Source organism: Carcharhinus amblyrhynchos, unplaced genomic scaffold (assembly GCF_965287045.1).
Source record: "Carcharhinus amblyrhynchos unplaced genomic scaffold, sCarAmb.v2.hapA scaffold_65, whole genome shotgun sequence".
Taxonomy (NCBI): domain Eukaryota; kingdom Metazoa; phylum Chordata; class Chondrichthyes; order Carcharhiniformes; family Carcharhinidae; genus Carcharhinus; species Carcharhinus amblyrhynchos.
This window is the reverse complement of record NW_027649805.1, coordinates 1,056,912-1,069,828: the sequence shown is the minus strand read 5'-3', so window position 1 is coordinate 1,069,828 and position 12,917 is coordinate 1,056,912. Positions and strand designations below refer to the sequence as shown.

Here is a 12,917-nt window from a genome sequence, read left to right as displayed (position 1 = left end):
GCTCCTCAGCCTGTAATTTCCAGGAGTATCTGTTGCCCTTCTTAAACAAAGGAACAACATTGGCTATTCTCCAGTCCTCTGGGACCTCTCCTGTTAGTAAAGAGGATACAAAGATTTTGTACAAGGCCCTAGCATTCCCTCCCTTTCCATCGTCAATATTCTGTTGATTACAACAGAGCTGGACTGTCTCTCATTAATTTGCATATCTTTTCTCTCATTATACTATATTGAAAATATGCAGGAATAGGAAAGGTGTAGTCACAATGTTGGGGTTTACTATAGGCTACCCAACTGCCAGCAGGAGATAGAGGAATAGATACGTAGGCAGATTTTGGCAAGGTGTAAAAGTTAACAGGGTTGTTGTGGTGGGAGATTTTAACTTCCCTTATATTGACTGGGACTCACTTAGTGCTAGGGGTGTGGATGGGGCAGAGTTTGTAAGGAGCATCCAGGAGGGCTTCCTGAAACAGTATGTAGATAGTCCAACTAGGGAAGGGGGCTATACTGGACCTGGTATTGGGGAATGAGCCTGGCCAGGTGGTCGATGTTTCAGTAGGGGAGCAGTTCGCGAACAGTGACCACAATTCAGTAAGCTTTAAGGTACTGATGGATAAAGATAAGTGTAGTTCTCAAGTTAAGGTGCTTAATTGGGGGAAGATTAATTACAACAATAACCGAAGAATGTAGATTCGGGGCAGATGTTTGAGGGCAAATCAACACCTGGTATGTGGGAGGCTTTCAAGTGTAAGTGGATATGGATTCAAGGCCGGCACATTTCTGTAAAAATAAGGATAAGTATGGCAAGTTTTGGGAACCTTGGATAATGAAAGATATTGTGAACCAAGTCAAAGAGAAAAAGAAAGTATTTGTCAAGATTAGAAGGCTGGGAACACACGAAGCAAGTGTGGAATACAAGAAAAGTAGAAAGAAACTTAAGCATGAAATAAGGAAGGCTTAAAGGGGTCATGAAAAAGCATTGGCCAGCAGGATAAGAAAGATCCCAAGGCTTTTTATACATTATAAAGAGCACGAGGGTGGCCAGGGAAAGGATTGGCCCACTCAAGGATAAGGGAGGGAATCTAAGCGTGGAGCCAGAAGAAATGAGCGAGGTATTAAATGAGTACCTTGCATCAGGATTCACCAAAGAGAAGGACTTGGTGGATGATGAGCCTGGGGAAGGACGTGTAGACAGTTTGAGTCATGTTGAGATCAAAAAGGAGGAGGTATTGGGTTCTTGAGAAATAAGTCCCCAGGGTATGATGGGATATACCCCAGAATGCTGAGAGAGGCAAGGGAGGAAATCACTGGGGCCTTGAGAGAAATCTTTGTATCCTCACTGGCTCCAGGGGAGGTCCCAGAGGATTGGAGAATAGCCAATGTTGTCCCTTTGTTTAAGAAGGGTAGGAAGAATAATCCAGGTAATTACAGCCAGTGAGCCTTTCATCAGTGGTAGGGAAATTATTGGAGAGGATTCTTTGAGAAAGGATTTATTCTCACTTGGAAATAAATGGACGTACTAGTGAGAGGCAACGTGGTTTTATGAAGGGGCGGTTGTGTCTCCTGAATTTGATTGAGTTTTTAGAGGAAGTGATGAAGATGATTGATGAGGAAAGGGCAGTGGCTATTGTCTACATGGACTTCAGTGAGGCCTTTGACAAGGTCCCTCATGGCAGACTGGTGCAGAAGGTGAAGTTGCAAGGGATCAGAGGTGAGCTGGCAAGGTGGATACAAAACTGGCTCGGTCAAAGAAAATAGAGGGTAACAGTGGAAGGATGTGTATCTGAATGGAGGGCTGTGACAAGTGATGTTCCTGAGGGATCAATGCTGGGACCTTTGTTGTTTGTAATATATAAAATGATTTGGAGGAAAATGTAAGTGGATTGATTAATAAATTTGCGGATGACACAAAGGTTGGTGGATTTGCGGATAGCGATGAGGACCATCAGAGGATACAGCAGGATATAGATCGGTTGGAAACTTGGGTGGAGAGATGGCAGATGGAGTTTAATCTAGACAAATGTGAGGTAATGCATGTTGGAAGATCTAATACAGATAGAAAATATGCAGTAAATGGCAGAACCCTTAAGAGTATTGATAGACAAAGGGATCTGGGTGTACAGGTACATAGGCCACTGAAGGTGGCAAAGCAGAGGGAGAAGGTGGTCAAGAAGGCATACGGCATGCTTGCTTTCATTGGCCAGGCCCATTGAGTTTAAAATTTGGCAAGTCATGTTGCAGCTTTATAGAACCTTACTGAGGCTGCACTTGGAATACAGTGTTCAATTTGGGTCGCCACACTACCAGAAGGATGTGGAGGCTTTGGAGAGGGTACAGAAAAGATTTACCAGGATGTTGCCTGGTATGGAGGACATTTGCTGTGAGGAGAGGTTGGAGAAACTTAGTTTGTTCTCAATGGAGGTTGATGGGATGACTTGATAGAAGTCTACAAGATTCTGAGAGGCATGGACAGAGTGATAGTCAGAAGCTTTTTCCCAGAGTAGAAGAGTCAATTACTGGGGGCACAAATTTAAGGTGCGAGGGACAAGATTTAAAGGAGATATACGAGGCAGATTTTTTACACAGAGAGTAGTGGGTGCCTGGAACTCGTTGCAGGGGGAGGTAGTGGAAGCGGATACAGTAGTGCTTTTTAAGGGGCATCTTGACAAATACATGAATAGGATGGGAATAGAGGAATATGGTCCTTGGAGGGGTCGGGGATTTTAATTAAGTCAGGCAGCATAGATGGTGCAAGCTTGGAGGGCCAATGGGTGTGTTCCTGTGCTATAATTTTTACTTTCTTTGTTCTTTGTCACTGTGAACCAGAGTTTCCAAGTTACCCTGCTGGGTTTTGGGACACCCTTGCATTTAACAGCAGTAGGATTCACAACAAGATTTTGGTTAAAGCTGCCTCCCACCTCAGGAAGCTTAGTCCAGACTTCAACCACCCACCAGGAGAAAACATTTTTCCTCCTATCACTTCTACTCCTTTCATCCATTACCTGGAATCTGTGCCCTTTCATTACTGAGGCTCTTGACTGTGAAAAGTGTGTCACCATTTACTCTGCCCATATCTCTCAGGATCTTAAAAACCTCTATTAAATTTCCTCTCAGCCTTCTTTTCTCAAAGGAAAACTGTCCCAACCTCTCCAATCTATCTTCATCGTTACAGCTCTTTATCCTAGAATCATTCTTGTGAATCTCCTGTGTACTCTCTCCAATGTCTTCACATCCTTCCTCAAGTACTCTTCATGAGGCCTAACTAATGTCTTACACAGGTTCAACATGACTCCCTACCTCTTGTATTTCATGCCCCTATTAATAAAGCCTAAGGTACTGTATGCCTTATTAATAGATCTCTCAGTATTTTCTAACTTCTTCAATTAATTATGAATATACACACCAGGGTCCCTGTGTTCCTGCATCTTCTTTAGAGTTTCTCCATTAGTTTTATATTGTCTATCCATATGCTTCCTGTCAAAATCAATAACCTCACACTTCCCTGCATTGAACAGTATCTGCCACCTGTTTGCCCAATCCATTAACATATTTATTTCTTTTCTAAAGTTCAAGATTGTCCACATCACAATTGATAATGTTTCTAATCTTTATATCAGCTGTAAATTTTGAAATCATACCCTGAACACCACAGTTTAGATCATTAATATAACATCTGGAAGAGCGAATGTTCCAATGGTAACTCCTGGGGAACTCAACGACAAAACCTTCCTCCAATCTGAAAAATCTCTACTCTCTGTTTCCTGTCACTAGCCAATTTCTTATCCAAGTGCCTAATTTCCCTTTTATTCCACGAGCTAGAATTTTGCTCACAAGTCTGTTGTTTAGGTAAAGTAAGCTTTTTCCAGCATAAGGCAGGGATAGGCAAGCCCGACTGGAGAGCAGCTAATTAGTTAATTGGTTAACTCGTCCAATCTAGTTGTTGTCCTTTCAGGTGCAAAGACTATGGATGGGATTTTACGGGTGCGCTCATCCCAAAACCATAAAATCCTGCCCCGGTTTAACGGAAATTCCCGTTGCCCGCCGCTCACCCGCTCCGATTACGTGGCAGGCAAGGTAATAAAATGATGGCCTATGGGTTCTCCGCAGGTTGACCTCGGGTTGGATTTTCCAGCTTTGGGGAGCGCTCAGCCGGGAAATCGCACCTGATAAGTATAGAGGCCTGGGTGAAGCTTGTAAAGGAATGTAAATTGCTAACAGACTGAGTAGGTATGAGTTTGGTGAGTGCGGTGGGGGTTGGAGAGTCATTGACTGAGTGGTTTGTTCAATGCGGGGAGGGTTTGGTGAGTGCAGGGGGGTTTGGTGAGTGTGGGGGGGGGTTTGGTGAGTGTGAGGGGGGGTTGTGGTGAGTGTGAGGGGTTTGGTGAGTGCGAGGGAGGCATTGGTAAGTACAGGGGCTGGTTTGGTGAGTGCAGGGGAGTGTTTGGTGAGTGCGGGGAGTGTTTGGTGAGTGCGGGGAGTGTTTGGTGAGTGCGGGGAGTGTTTGGTGAGTGCGGGGGTGTGGGTTGGTGAATGTAGGGAGAGTTTGGTGAGTGTGGGGGGGGTGGTTTGGTGAGTGTGGGAGGGGTGGTTTGGTGAGTGTTGGGGGGGTGGTTTGGTGAGTGTTGGGGGGGTGGTTTGGTGAGTGTTGGAGGGGTGGTTTGGTGAGTGTTGGAGGGGTGGTTTGGTGAGTGTTGGAGGGGTGGTTTGGTGAGTGTTGGAGGGAGGGTTTGGTGAGTGCGGGGAGGGTTTGGTGAGTGCGGGGAGGGTTTGGTGAGTGCGGGGAGGGTTTGGTGAGTGCGGGGAGGGTTTGGTGAGTGCGGGGAGGGTTTGGTGAGTGCGGGGAGGGTTTGGTGAGTGCGGGGAGGGTTTGGTGAGTGCGGGGAGGGTTTGGTGAGTGCGGGGAGGGTTTGGTGAGTGCGGGGAGGGTTTGGTGAGTGCGGGGAGGGTTTGGTGAGTGCGGGGAGGGTTTGGTGAGTGCGGGGAGGGTTTGGTGAGTGCGGGGAGGGTTTGGTGAGTGCGGGGAGGGTTTGGTGAGTGCGGGGAGGGTTTGGTGAGTGCGGGGAGGGTTTGGTGAGTGCGGGGAGGGTTTGGTGAGTGCGGGGAGGGTTTGGTGAGTGCGGGGAGGGTTTGGTGAGTGCGGGGAGGGTTTGGTGAGTGCGGGGAGGGTTTGGTGAGTGCGGGGAGGGTTTGGTGAGTGCGGGGAGGGTTTGGTGAGTGCGGGGTAGGGTTTGGTGAGTGCGGGGAGGGTTTGGTGAGTGCGGTTTGGTGAGTGCGGGAGGGTGGTTTGGTGAGTGCGGGAGGGTGGGTTGGTGAGTGCGGGAGGGTGGGTTGGTGAGTGCGGGAGGGTGGGTTGGTGAGTGCGGGGAGAGTTTGGTGAGTGCGGGGAAGGGTTGGTGAATACAAAATGGGGAGTTGGTGAATGCGGGGGGGGTGGGTTTGGTGAGTGCGGGGAGAGTTTGGTGTGTGCAGGGGGGATTTGGTGAGTGTGGGGGGGTTTGGTGAGTGCGGGGAAGGGTTGTTGAATACGAAGTGGGGAGTTGGTGAATGCGGGGGGGGGTAGGTTTGGTGAGTGCGGGAAGGGTTTGGTGAGTGCAAGAAAGGGTTGGTGAGTACAGAGGGCAGTGTTGCTGAGTACGGAGTGGGGGATTGGTGAGTGCGGAGGGGGTTTTGGTGAGTGCGGAGGAGGTTTTGTTGAGTGCGGAGGGGGCTGTTTGCTGAGTATGGGGGGGGCGTTGGTGAGTGCGGGAGGGCGGTTGATGAGTGCGGGGTGAGGTTTGGTGAGTGTGGGGGGAGGTTTGGTGAGTGTGGGGGGTGGTTGGTGAGCATGGGGGGAGATTTGGTGAGTGCGGGGGGAGGTTTGGTGAACGTGGGGGGAAGTTTGGTGAATGTGGGGGGGTGGTTGGTGAGTGTGGGGGGAGATTTGGAGAGCATGGGGGGAGATTTGGTGAACGTGGGGGGAGATTTGGTGAGTGTGGGGGGAGGTTTGGTGAGCGCGGGGGGAAGTTTGGTGAATGTGGGGGGAGATTTGGAGAGCATGGGGGGAGATTTGGAGAGCATGGGGGGAGATTTGGAGAGCATGGGGGGAGATTTGGTGAGTGTGGGGGGAGGTTTGGTGAGCGCGGGGGGAAGTTTGGTGAATGTGGGGGGGTGGTTGGTGAGTGTGGGGGGAGATTTGGAGAGCATGGGGGGAGATTTGGTGAACGTGGGGGGAGATTTGGTGAGTGTGGGGGGAGGTTTGGTGAGCGCGGGGGGAGGTTTGGTGAGCGCGGGGGGAGGTTTGGAGAGTGTGGGGGGGGTGGTTGGTGAGCGTGGGGTGAGATTTGGTGAGCGTGGGGGGAGGTTTGGTGAGCGTGGGGGGAGGTTTGGTGAGTGTGGGGGGAGGTTTGGTGAGCACGGGGGGAGGTTTTGTGAGCGTGGGGGGAGGTTTGGTGAGTGTGGAGGGAGGTTTGGTGAGCACGGGGGGAGGTTTTGTGAGCGTGGGGGGAGGTTTGGTGAGCACGGAGGGAGGTTTGGTGAGCACGGGGGGAGGTTTTGTGAGCGTGGGGGGAGGTTTGGTGAGCACGGGGGGAGGTTTTGTGAGCGTGGGGGGAGGTTTTGTGAGCGTGGGGGGAGGTTTGGTGAGCACGGGGGGAGGTTTTGTGAGCACAGGGGGAGATTTGGTGAGTGTGGGGGGAGGTTTGGTGGGCGCGGTGGAGAGGTTGGGTAAGCGTGGGGGAGATTTGGTGAGCACGGGGGGAGGTTTTGTGAATGCGGGGGGAGATTTGGTGAGCATGGGGGGAGGTTTAGTGAGTGTGGGGGGGGTGGTTGGTGAGTACAGAGTGGGGAATTTGTGAGTGCGGTGGTGGAGGGGGCACGTTGGTGAGGAGGTGTTCGGTTTCTTTTCTTCCTTTTGTCTGACACAGGTGCAGCCAAAGGATTTACAAATAACTGAGATGCTTTTCCCTCTTGTTTTCCCAACAAAAGAAACGTTTATGATTGGTGAGACAGACCTCAGTCTGCAGGTCTGCTTTGCTCAACAATAATATCTGCTAGAATGGGTAAGGTGGCAAAAGAGCTGGGAATCTTGTTCCTACCTGGGCCATCCTCTCTTTGTTGTTCTACCTCAACCTTTGAACCTCTCTCTCTGCGTTGATAGAAGTTTCTCAGTCTCACGTTGGCCACCCTTTCCAGTCTCTGCTTTCTTACAGCTTGTGTTTCAGTAACACCAAAGCCGTCTGTCCCTTTTCATGTCACTGATTGACATTCCATTTGCTATTCATTGTTTTCTCACCTTCTCCATCTTATTTAAGTAACAATCAGTGAAATCTCGGGGAGTCTCAGGGTTCCTGCTCAGTTGATGAAGTTTGACTTGCTCCAAGACGATGGACACCAGTTGATCCCATTCTGCAAACAGCCTTTGATGTGCTCCTGGCATGAACTGCATCACTGTCGGCAACAGGTTATACAGCTGAAATGATATAAAAAATCCATATTCATCTGTATTTTGTAGCACAGGAACAGGCCATTCAACCCATCTGCTTCATGCTGGTGTTCATTCTGCACATGAGCCTCCTTCCTCAACACTGTAACCATACTTCTTCTATTCCTATTTATTTATTGTTAATTCAGTTTCCCCTTGAATGCATCCATACTATACCATTCATCTCGCTCTTTCCCTGCGGTAGATTGTTTATATAATTGACGAATAATAGGGGACCCAACACAGATCGCTGTGGTACGCCACTGGACACTGGCTTCCAGTCACTAAAGCAGCCTGTCATCGCCCTCTGTCCCCTACAACTAAGCCAATTTTGAATCCACTTTATCAAGTTATCTTGAATCCCATGAGTATTTTCTCTAATAGTTTCCCTACCAATGATGTGAGACTCATCTGTCTGTAGTTTATCTCTGTAACCCTTCCCGGAGATATTCAACATTCATACTCTGAAGGACCTTTACCAATATACTAGCCTGCTGCCTGGGGTATCGTCAGCCCGCTCAATCTTCCAGCAAACAATGGAGAATATTTTATAGGGTCTACCTCAGGTTCCTATTTATCTGGGTGATGTCTTCATAATAGGAAGACCAAATAAGGAACACCTAGAGAACCTTGAGGAAGTTGGGTACAATATATGTAGGGATGTGGGGGGTAGGGCCTGGGTGGGATTGTGTTCAGTGCAGACTCGATGGGCTGAAGAGCCTCTTTCTGCACTGTAGGGTTCTATAATTCTACGTCAATTTTCCAAGGCAGGTGTATGCCTAAGAAGGGAAAACTGTGTATTGCAGGCCCCCAAGTAAACCATCTGGGCTGCAGACTAGACAAATTTGATGTACACCTCTTGGAGGATGAGGTGCAGGTGATCAAAAGTGCACCAGCTCATATGTCCGTCCAGCTCTTAAGATGATTTTTGAGTTGGTAACTACTATGGGAAATTTATACCCAATTTTGCCTCCATCCTGGTTCCATTACACCAACTACTAAAAAAGGATCAACCTTGAGAATGGTCTCCCTGCCAATACTTGGCTTTCAATAAAGCAAAGCAACAGCTTTTCTCATTGAACATTGGGGCATGTGATGATGCCAGGAAAGATCCATTCCTAACTGTGGTGCGTCACCGTACGGCATCGGGATGGCATGAGTTAATAGGTGGCCAATCAGAGAAAAAGTTCCACTGGGGCATGCTTCCAGCTTGGCTATTGCAGAATGCAAATATACCCACATTGAAAAAGAAGGATTGGTGACATTTGGTGTGAAAAATTTCCATCAGTATATTTCCGGGTGGAAATTAGTCATTATCGCAGATCACAAGCCACTACTGGGACTGCTAGGGGAGGACAATGTGGAGCCGCCCGTAGCATCATGGCCACCTCCAATCACCAATTGGAACACGTCCAGAGGCCGAGCTACTAACACAGATGCCTTGGTCAGCTACCAATCGCAGACACCCCACTTTCAGCAAACTTGAAAATCAAATTGGAGGGGAATTTAGCCACACAGTGATAGGTGTATATGGAGTATAACAGGGGCTTATTTCTTGGGAAATAAAGAAGGGCAGGTTACAGAACTGTTAGTGAGAGATCACTTTGGGACAGTAAAATTGCTGAGGAGAATGATAGGTCTGGCCCAAAAGTTAAAATTCTAAATTGGGGCAAGGCCAATTTTGATAGTAATGGACAGGAATGTTTAAAAGTTGATTGGGGGAATCTGTTGGCAGGCAAAGAGACGTCTGATAATGGAGAGGTTTTTAAAAGTGTGTAAACCAAGATTCAGGGGAAGTGTATTCCTTTTAGAATGAAGGGCAAGGTTGGTAGAAATAAGAAACATTTGATGACTCGGGATATTGAGGCCCTGGTCAAAAAGAAAAAGGAGGCACATGATGTGCATAGGTAGCAGGGATCAAGTGGATCCCTTGAAGAGTACAGAGGTTGTCGGAGTCGAGTTAAGAGAGAAATTGGTATGGCAAAAAGGGGACATGAGACTGCGTTAGCAGATAAGGCAAAGGAGAATCCAAAGAGCTTCCAAAAAGATAGAAAGGGCAAAAGAGTAACTGGGGAGAGAATAGAGACTCTTAAAGATTAACAAGGTCATCTATGTACGAATCCACAAGAGACGACATCCTAAGTTAATATTTCTCATCAATATTAACTGTTGAGAAAGGCATGGATGTTAAGGAACTTGGGAAAATAAATAGTGATGTCCTGAGGAGTGTACATAATACAGAAAAGGAGGTGCTGGAAGTCTTAAGGCGCATCAAGGTAGATAAAACGCCAGGACCTGATGAAGGGTATCCAAGGTCGTTGTGGGAGGTTCGGGAGGAAATTGCAGGTCCCCTAGCAGAGACATTTGAATTATCGACAACCACAGGTGAAGATTACAGGGTGGTAATGTTGTGCCTTTGCTTAAGAAAGCCTGGGAACTACAGGCCAGTGAGCCTAATGTCTGCAATGGGTAAGTTGTTGGAAGGTACTCTGAGAGACAGGATCGACAGGATCGACAGGCATTTAAAGAGGCAAGGATTAGGAAAAGTCAGCATGGCTTTGTGAGTGGAAAATCATGTCTCACAAATTTTATTGAGTTTTTTGAAGTGGTAACCAAGAAGGTAGATGAGGACAGTGCAGTTAATGTTGTCTACATGGACTTTAGCAAGGCCTTTGACAAGGCACTGCATCATAGGTTGTTGCATAAAATTAAATCTCTTGTGATCCAGGGTGAGGTAGAACATAGAACATAGGTAGCCAATTGTATACAAAAGTGGCTTGATGACAGAAGACAAATGATGATTGTAGAGGACTGTTTTTCAAACTGGAGGCCTGTGATCAGCAGTGTGCCTCAGGGATCAGTGCTGGGCCCACTGTTATTTGTTATTCATATGAATGATTTGGATGAGAATACAGGAGGCATGGTTAGTAAGTTTGCAGATGACACCAAGACTGGTGGACAGTGAAGAAGGTTATCTCAGGTTGCAATGGGATCTTGATCAATTGGGCCAGTGGGCTAACGAATGGCAGATGGAGTTTAGAAAAATAGAAACATAGAAAAACTACAGCACAAACAGGCCCTTCGGCCCACAAGTTGTGCTGATCATATCCCTACCTACTAGGCCTACCCATAACCCTCAATCCCATTAAATCCCATGTACAAAGACCCCAACGAATTTGCCTCCACCACCAATTCCACTCATCAACCACCCTCTGAGTGAAAAACCTACCCCTGACATCTCTGTACCTACTCCCCAGCACCTTAAACCTGTGCCCTCTCGCAGCGACCATTTCAGCCCTGGGAAATAGCCTCTGAGAATCCACCCGATCTATACCTCTCAACATCTGATAAACCTCTATCAGGTCGCCTCTCACCCTTCGTCTCTCCAGGGAGAAAAGACTGAACTCCTGTAACCTATCCTGATAAGGCATGCCACCCAATCCAGGCAACATCCTTGTAAATCTCCTCTGCACCCTTTCAATAGCTTCCACATCTTTCTTGGAATGAGGCGACCACAATTGCTCACAGTACTCCAAGTGGGGTCTGACAAGGGTCTTGTAAAGCTGCAGCATTATCTCATAAGAACATAAGAACATAAGAAATAGGAGCAGGAGGAGGCCATCTAGCCCTTCGAGCCTGCCCCGCCATTCAATAAGATCATGGCCGATCTGTCGTGGCTCAGTTCCACATTCCTGCCCTCTCCCCATAACCCATAATCCCCTCTCTTATCAAAAACCCATCAACCCGCGTCTTAAAAATATTTAGCGAGGTAGCCTCCACCACTTCAACGGGCAGAGAATTCCAGCGATTCACCACCCTTTGAGTGAAGAAGTTCCTCCTCAACTCCGTTCTAAACCGCCCCCACTTTGTCTTGAGGCTGTGCCTCCTAGTCCTACTATCCTTTCTGAGCGGGAAGAGTCTCTCCACCTCTATCCTATCCATCCCATTCATCATCTTATACGTCTCAATGAGATCTCCCCTCATTCTTCTAAACTCTAATGAGTACAAGCCTAGTTTATTCAGCCTCTCCTCATAGCTCAACCCCCTCAACTCCGGAATAAGCCTAGTAAACCTCCTCTGCACTCCCTCCAAGGCCAAAATATCCTTGCGTAAGTACGGCGACCAAAACTGCACACAGTACTCCAGCTGCGGCCTCACCAATGCCCTATACAGCCGCAGCAAGACCTCCCTACTTTTATATTCAATCCCCCTCGCTAAGAAGGCCAGCATCCCATTTGCCTTCCTGACCACCTGCTGCACCTGCAAGCTGGGTTTTTGCAACTCATGCACAAGGACCCCGAGGTCCCTCTGCACCGTCGCCTGCTGCAGTTTTTCGCCACGTAAGTAATAATCCTTCCTACCATTATTACCACCAAAGTGGACCACCTCACACTTGCCAACATTAAATTCCATTTGCCATTTCCTGGCCCATTCGCCCAGCCTATCTAGATCCTTCTGTAGACTCTCCACACCCTCTGCACAATTTGCCGTTCCCCCAATCTTGGTGTCACCAGCAAATTTCGACACCATACACTCGGTTCCCTCCTCCAGATCATCTATATAAATGGTAAATAGCTGAGGCCCCAGCACCGACCCCTGGGGCACTCCACTAGTCACCATCCGCCAATCCGAATAGCACCCATTAACTCCCACTCTCTGCCTCCTATTTGACAACCAATCCTCTATCCACACTAACACCCTACCCCCAACTCCATGCCCCCTGACCTTCTGCAATAACCTCTTGTGAGGTACCTTGTCAAACGCCTTCTGAAAATCAAGAAAGACCACATCCACCGGCTCTCCTCTATCCACCGCCCCAGACACATCCTCATAGAACTCCAATAAATTTGTCAGACACGACTTCCCCTTAACGAAACCGTGCTGCGTCTGCTCTATCAAGCAATTCCTCTCAAGATGCCTCGCTATTTCCTCCTTGATGACGGATTCTAACATTTTACCTACAACAGACGTTAAACTAACCGGCCTATAATTCCCTGCCTTTTGCCTGGCACCCTTCTTAAACAACGGCATAACATTAGCCGTTTTCCAATCTTCCGGCACTTCCCCGGAATCCAGCGACGTCTGGAAAATAACCACCTAGGCTTCCACTATCACCTCCGCCATTTCTTTCAGAACCCTCGGATGCATTCCATCCGGTCCTGGCGACTTGTCCACAATCAGCCCCTCCAGTCTGTCGAGCACTGCCTCTCTAATAACAGTAATCTGATTAAGACCCTCCAGTCCTACCACCTTTCCATCTCCAACACCCGGCAAATTATTCACGTCCTCCTCCGTGAAGACAGAAACAAAAAAGTTATTCAAGACCTTAGCCATATCTCCATCCCCTACCACTAAGTCCCCCTTCTCATCCTCTAAGGGTCCAACGTTCACCCTAGCCAGCCTCTTCCTTTTTATATACTTATAAAAACTCTTGCTATCCTTTTTTATATTAAGCGCTAGC

General features: G+C 48.0%; 1 protein-coding gene across 4 annotated transcripts in view; it reads right to left on the bottom strand.

Moving 5' to 3' along the window:
- Nucleotides 1-12,917, bottom strand: part of LOC145337711 (cytochrome P450 2J2-like) — a 165,285-nt gene that overhangs the window by 72,144 nt on the left and 80,224 nt on the right. For all 4 annotated transcript variants that reach the window (XM_080182542.1, XM_080182544.1, XM_080182545.1 and 1 more), the window contains one exon: nt 7,268-7,444. In XM_080182542.1, the coding sequence (XP_080038668.1) occupies nt 7,268-7,444 (177 nt within the window). The remainder of the gene's footprint in view (nt 1-7,267; nt 7,445-12,917) is intronic.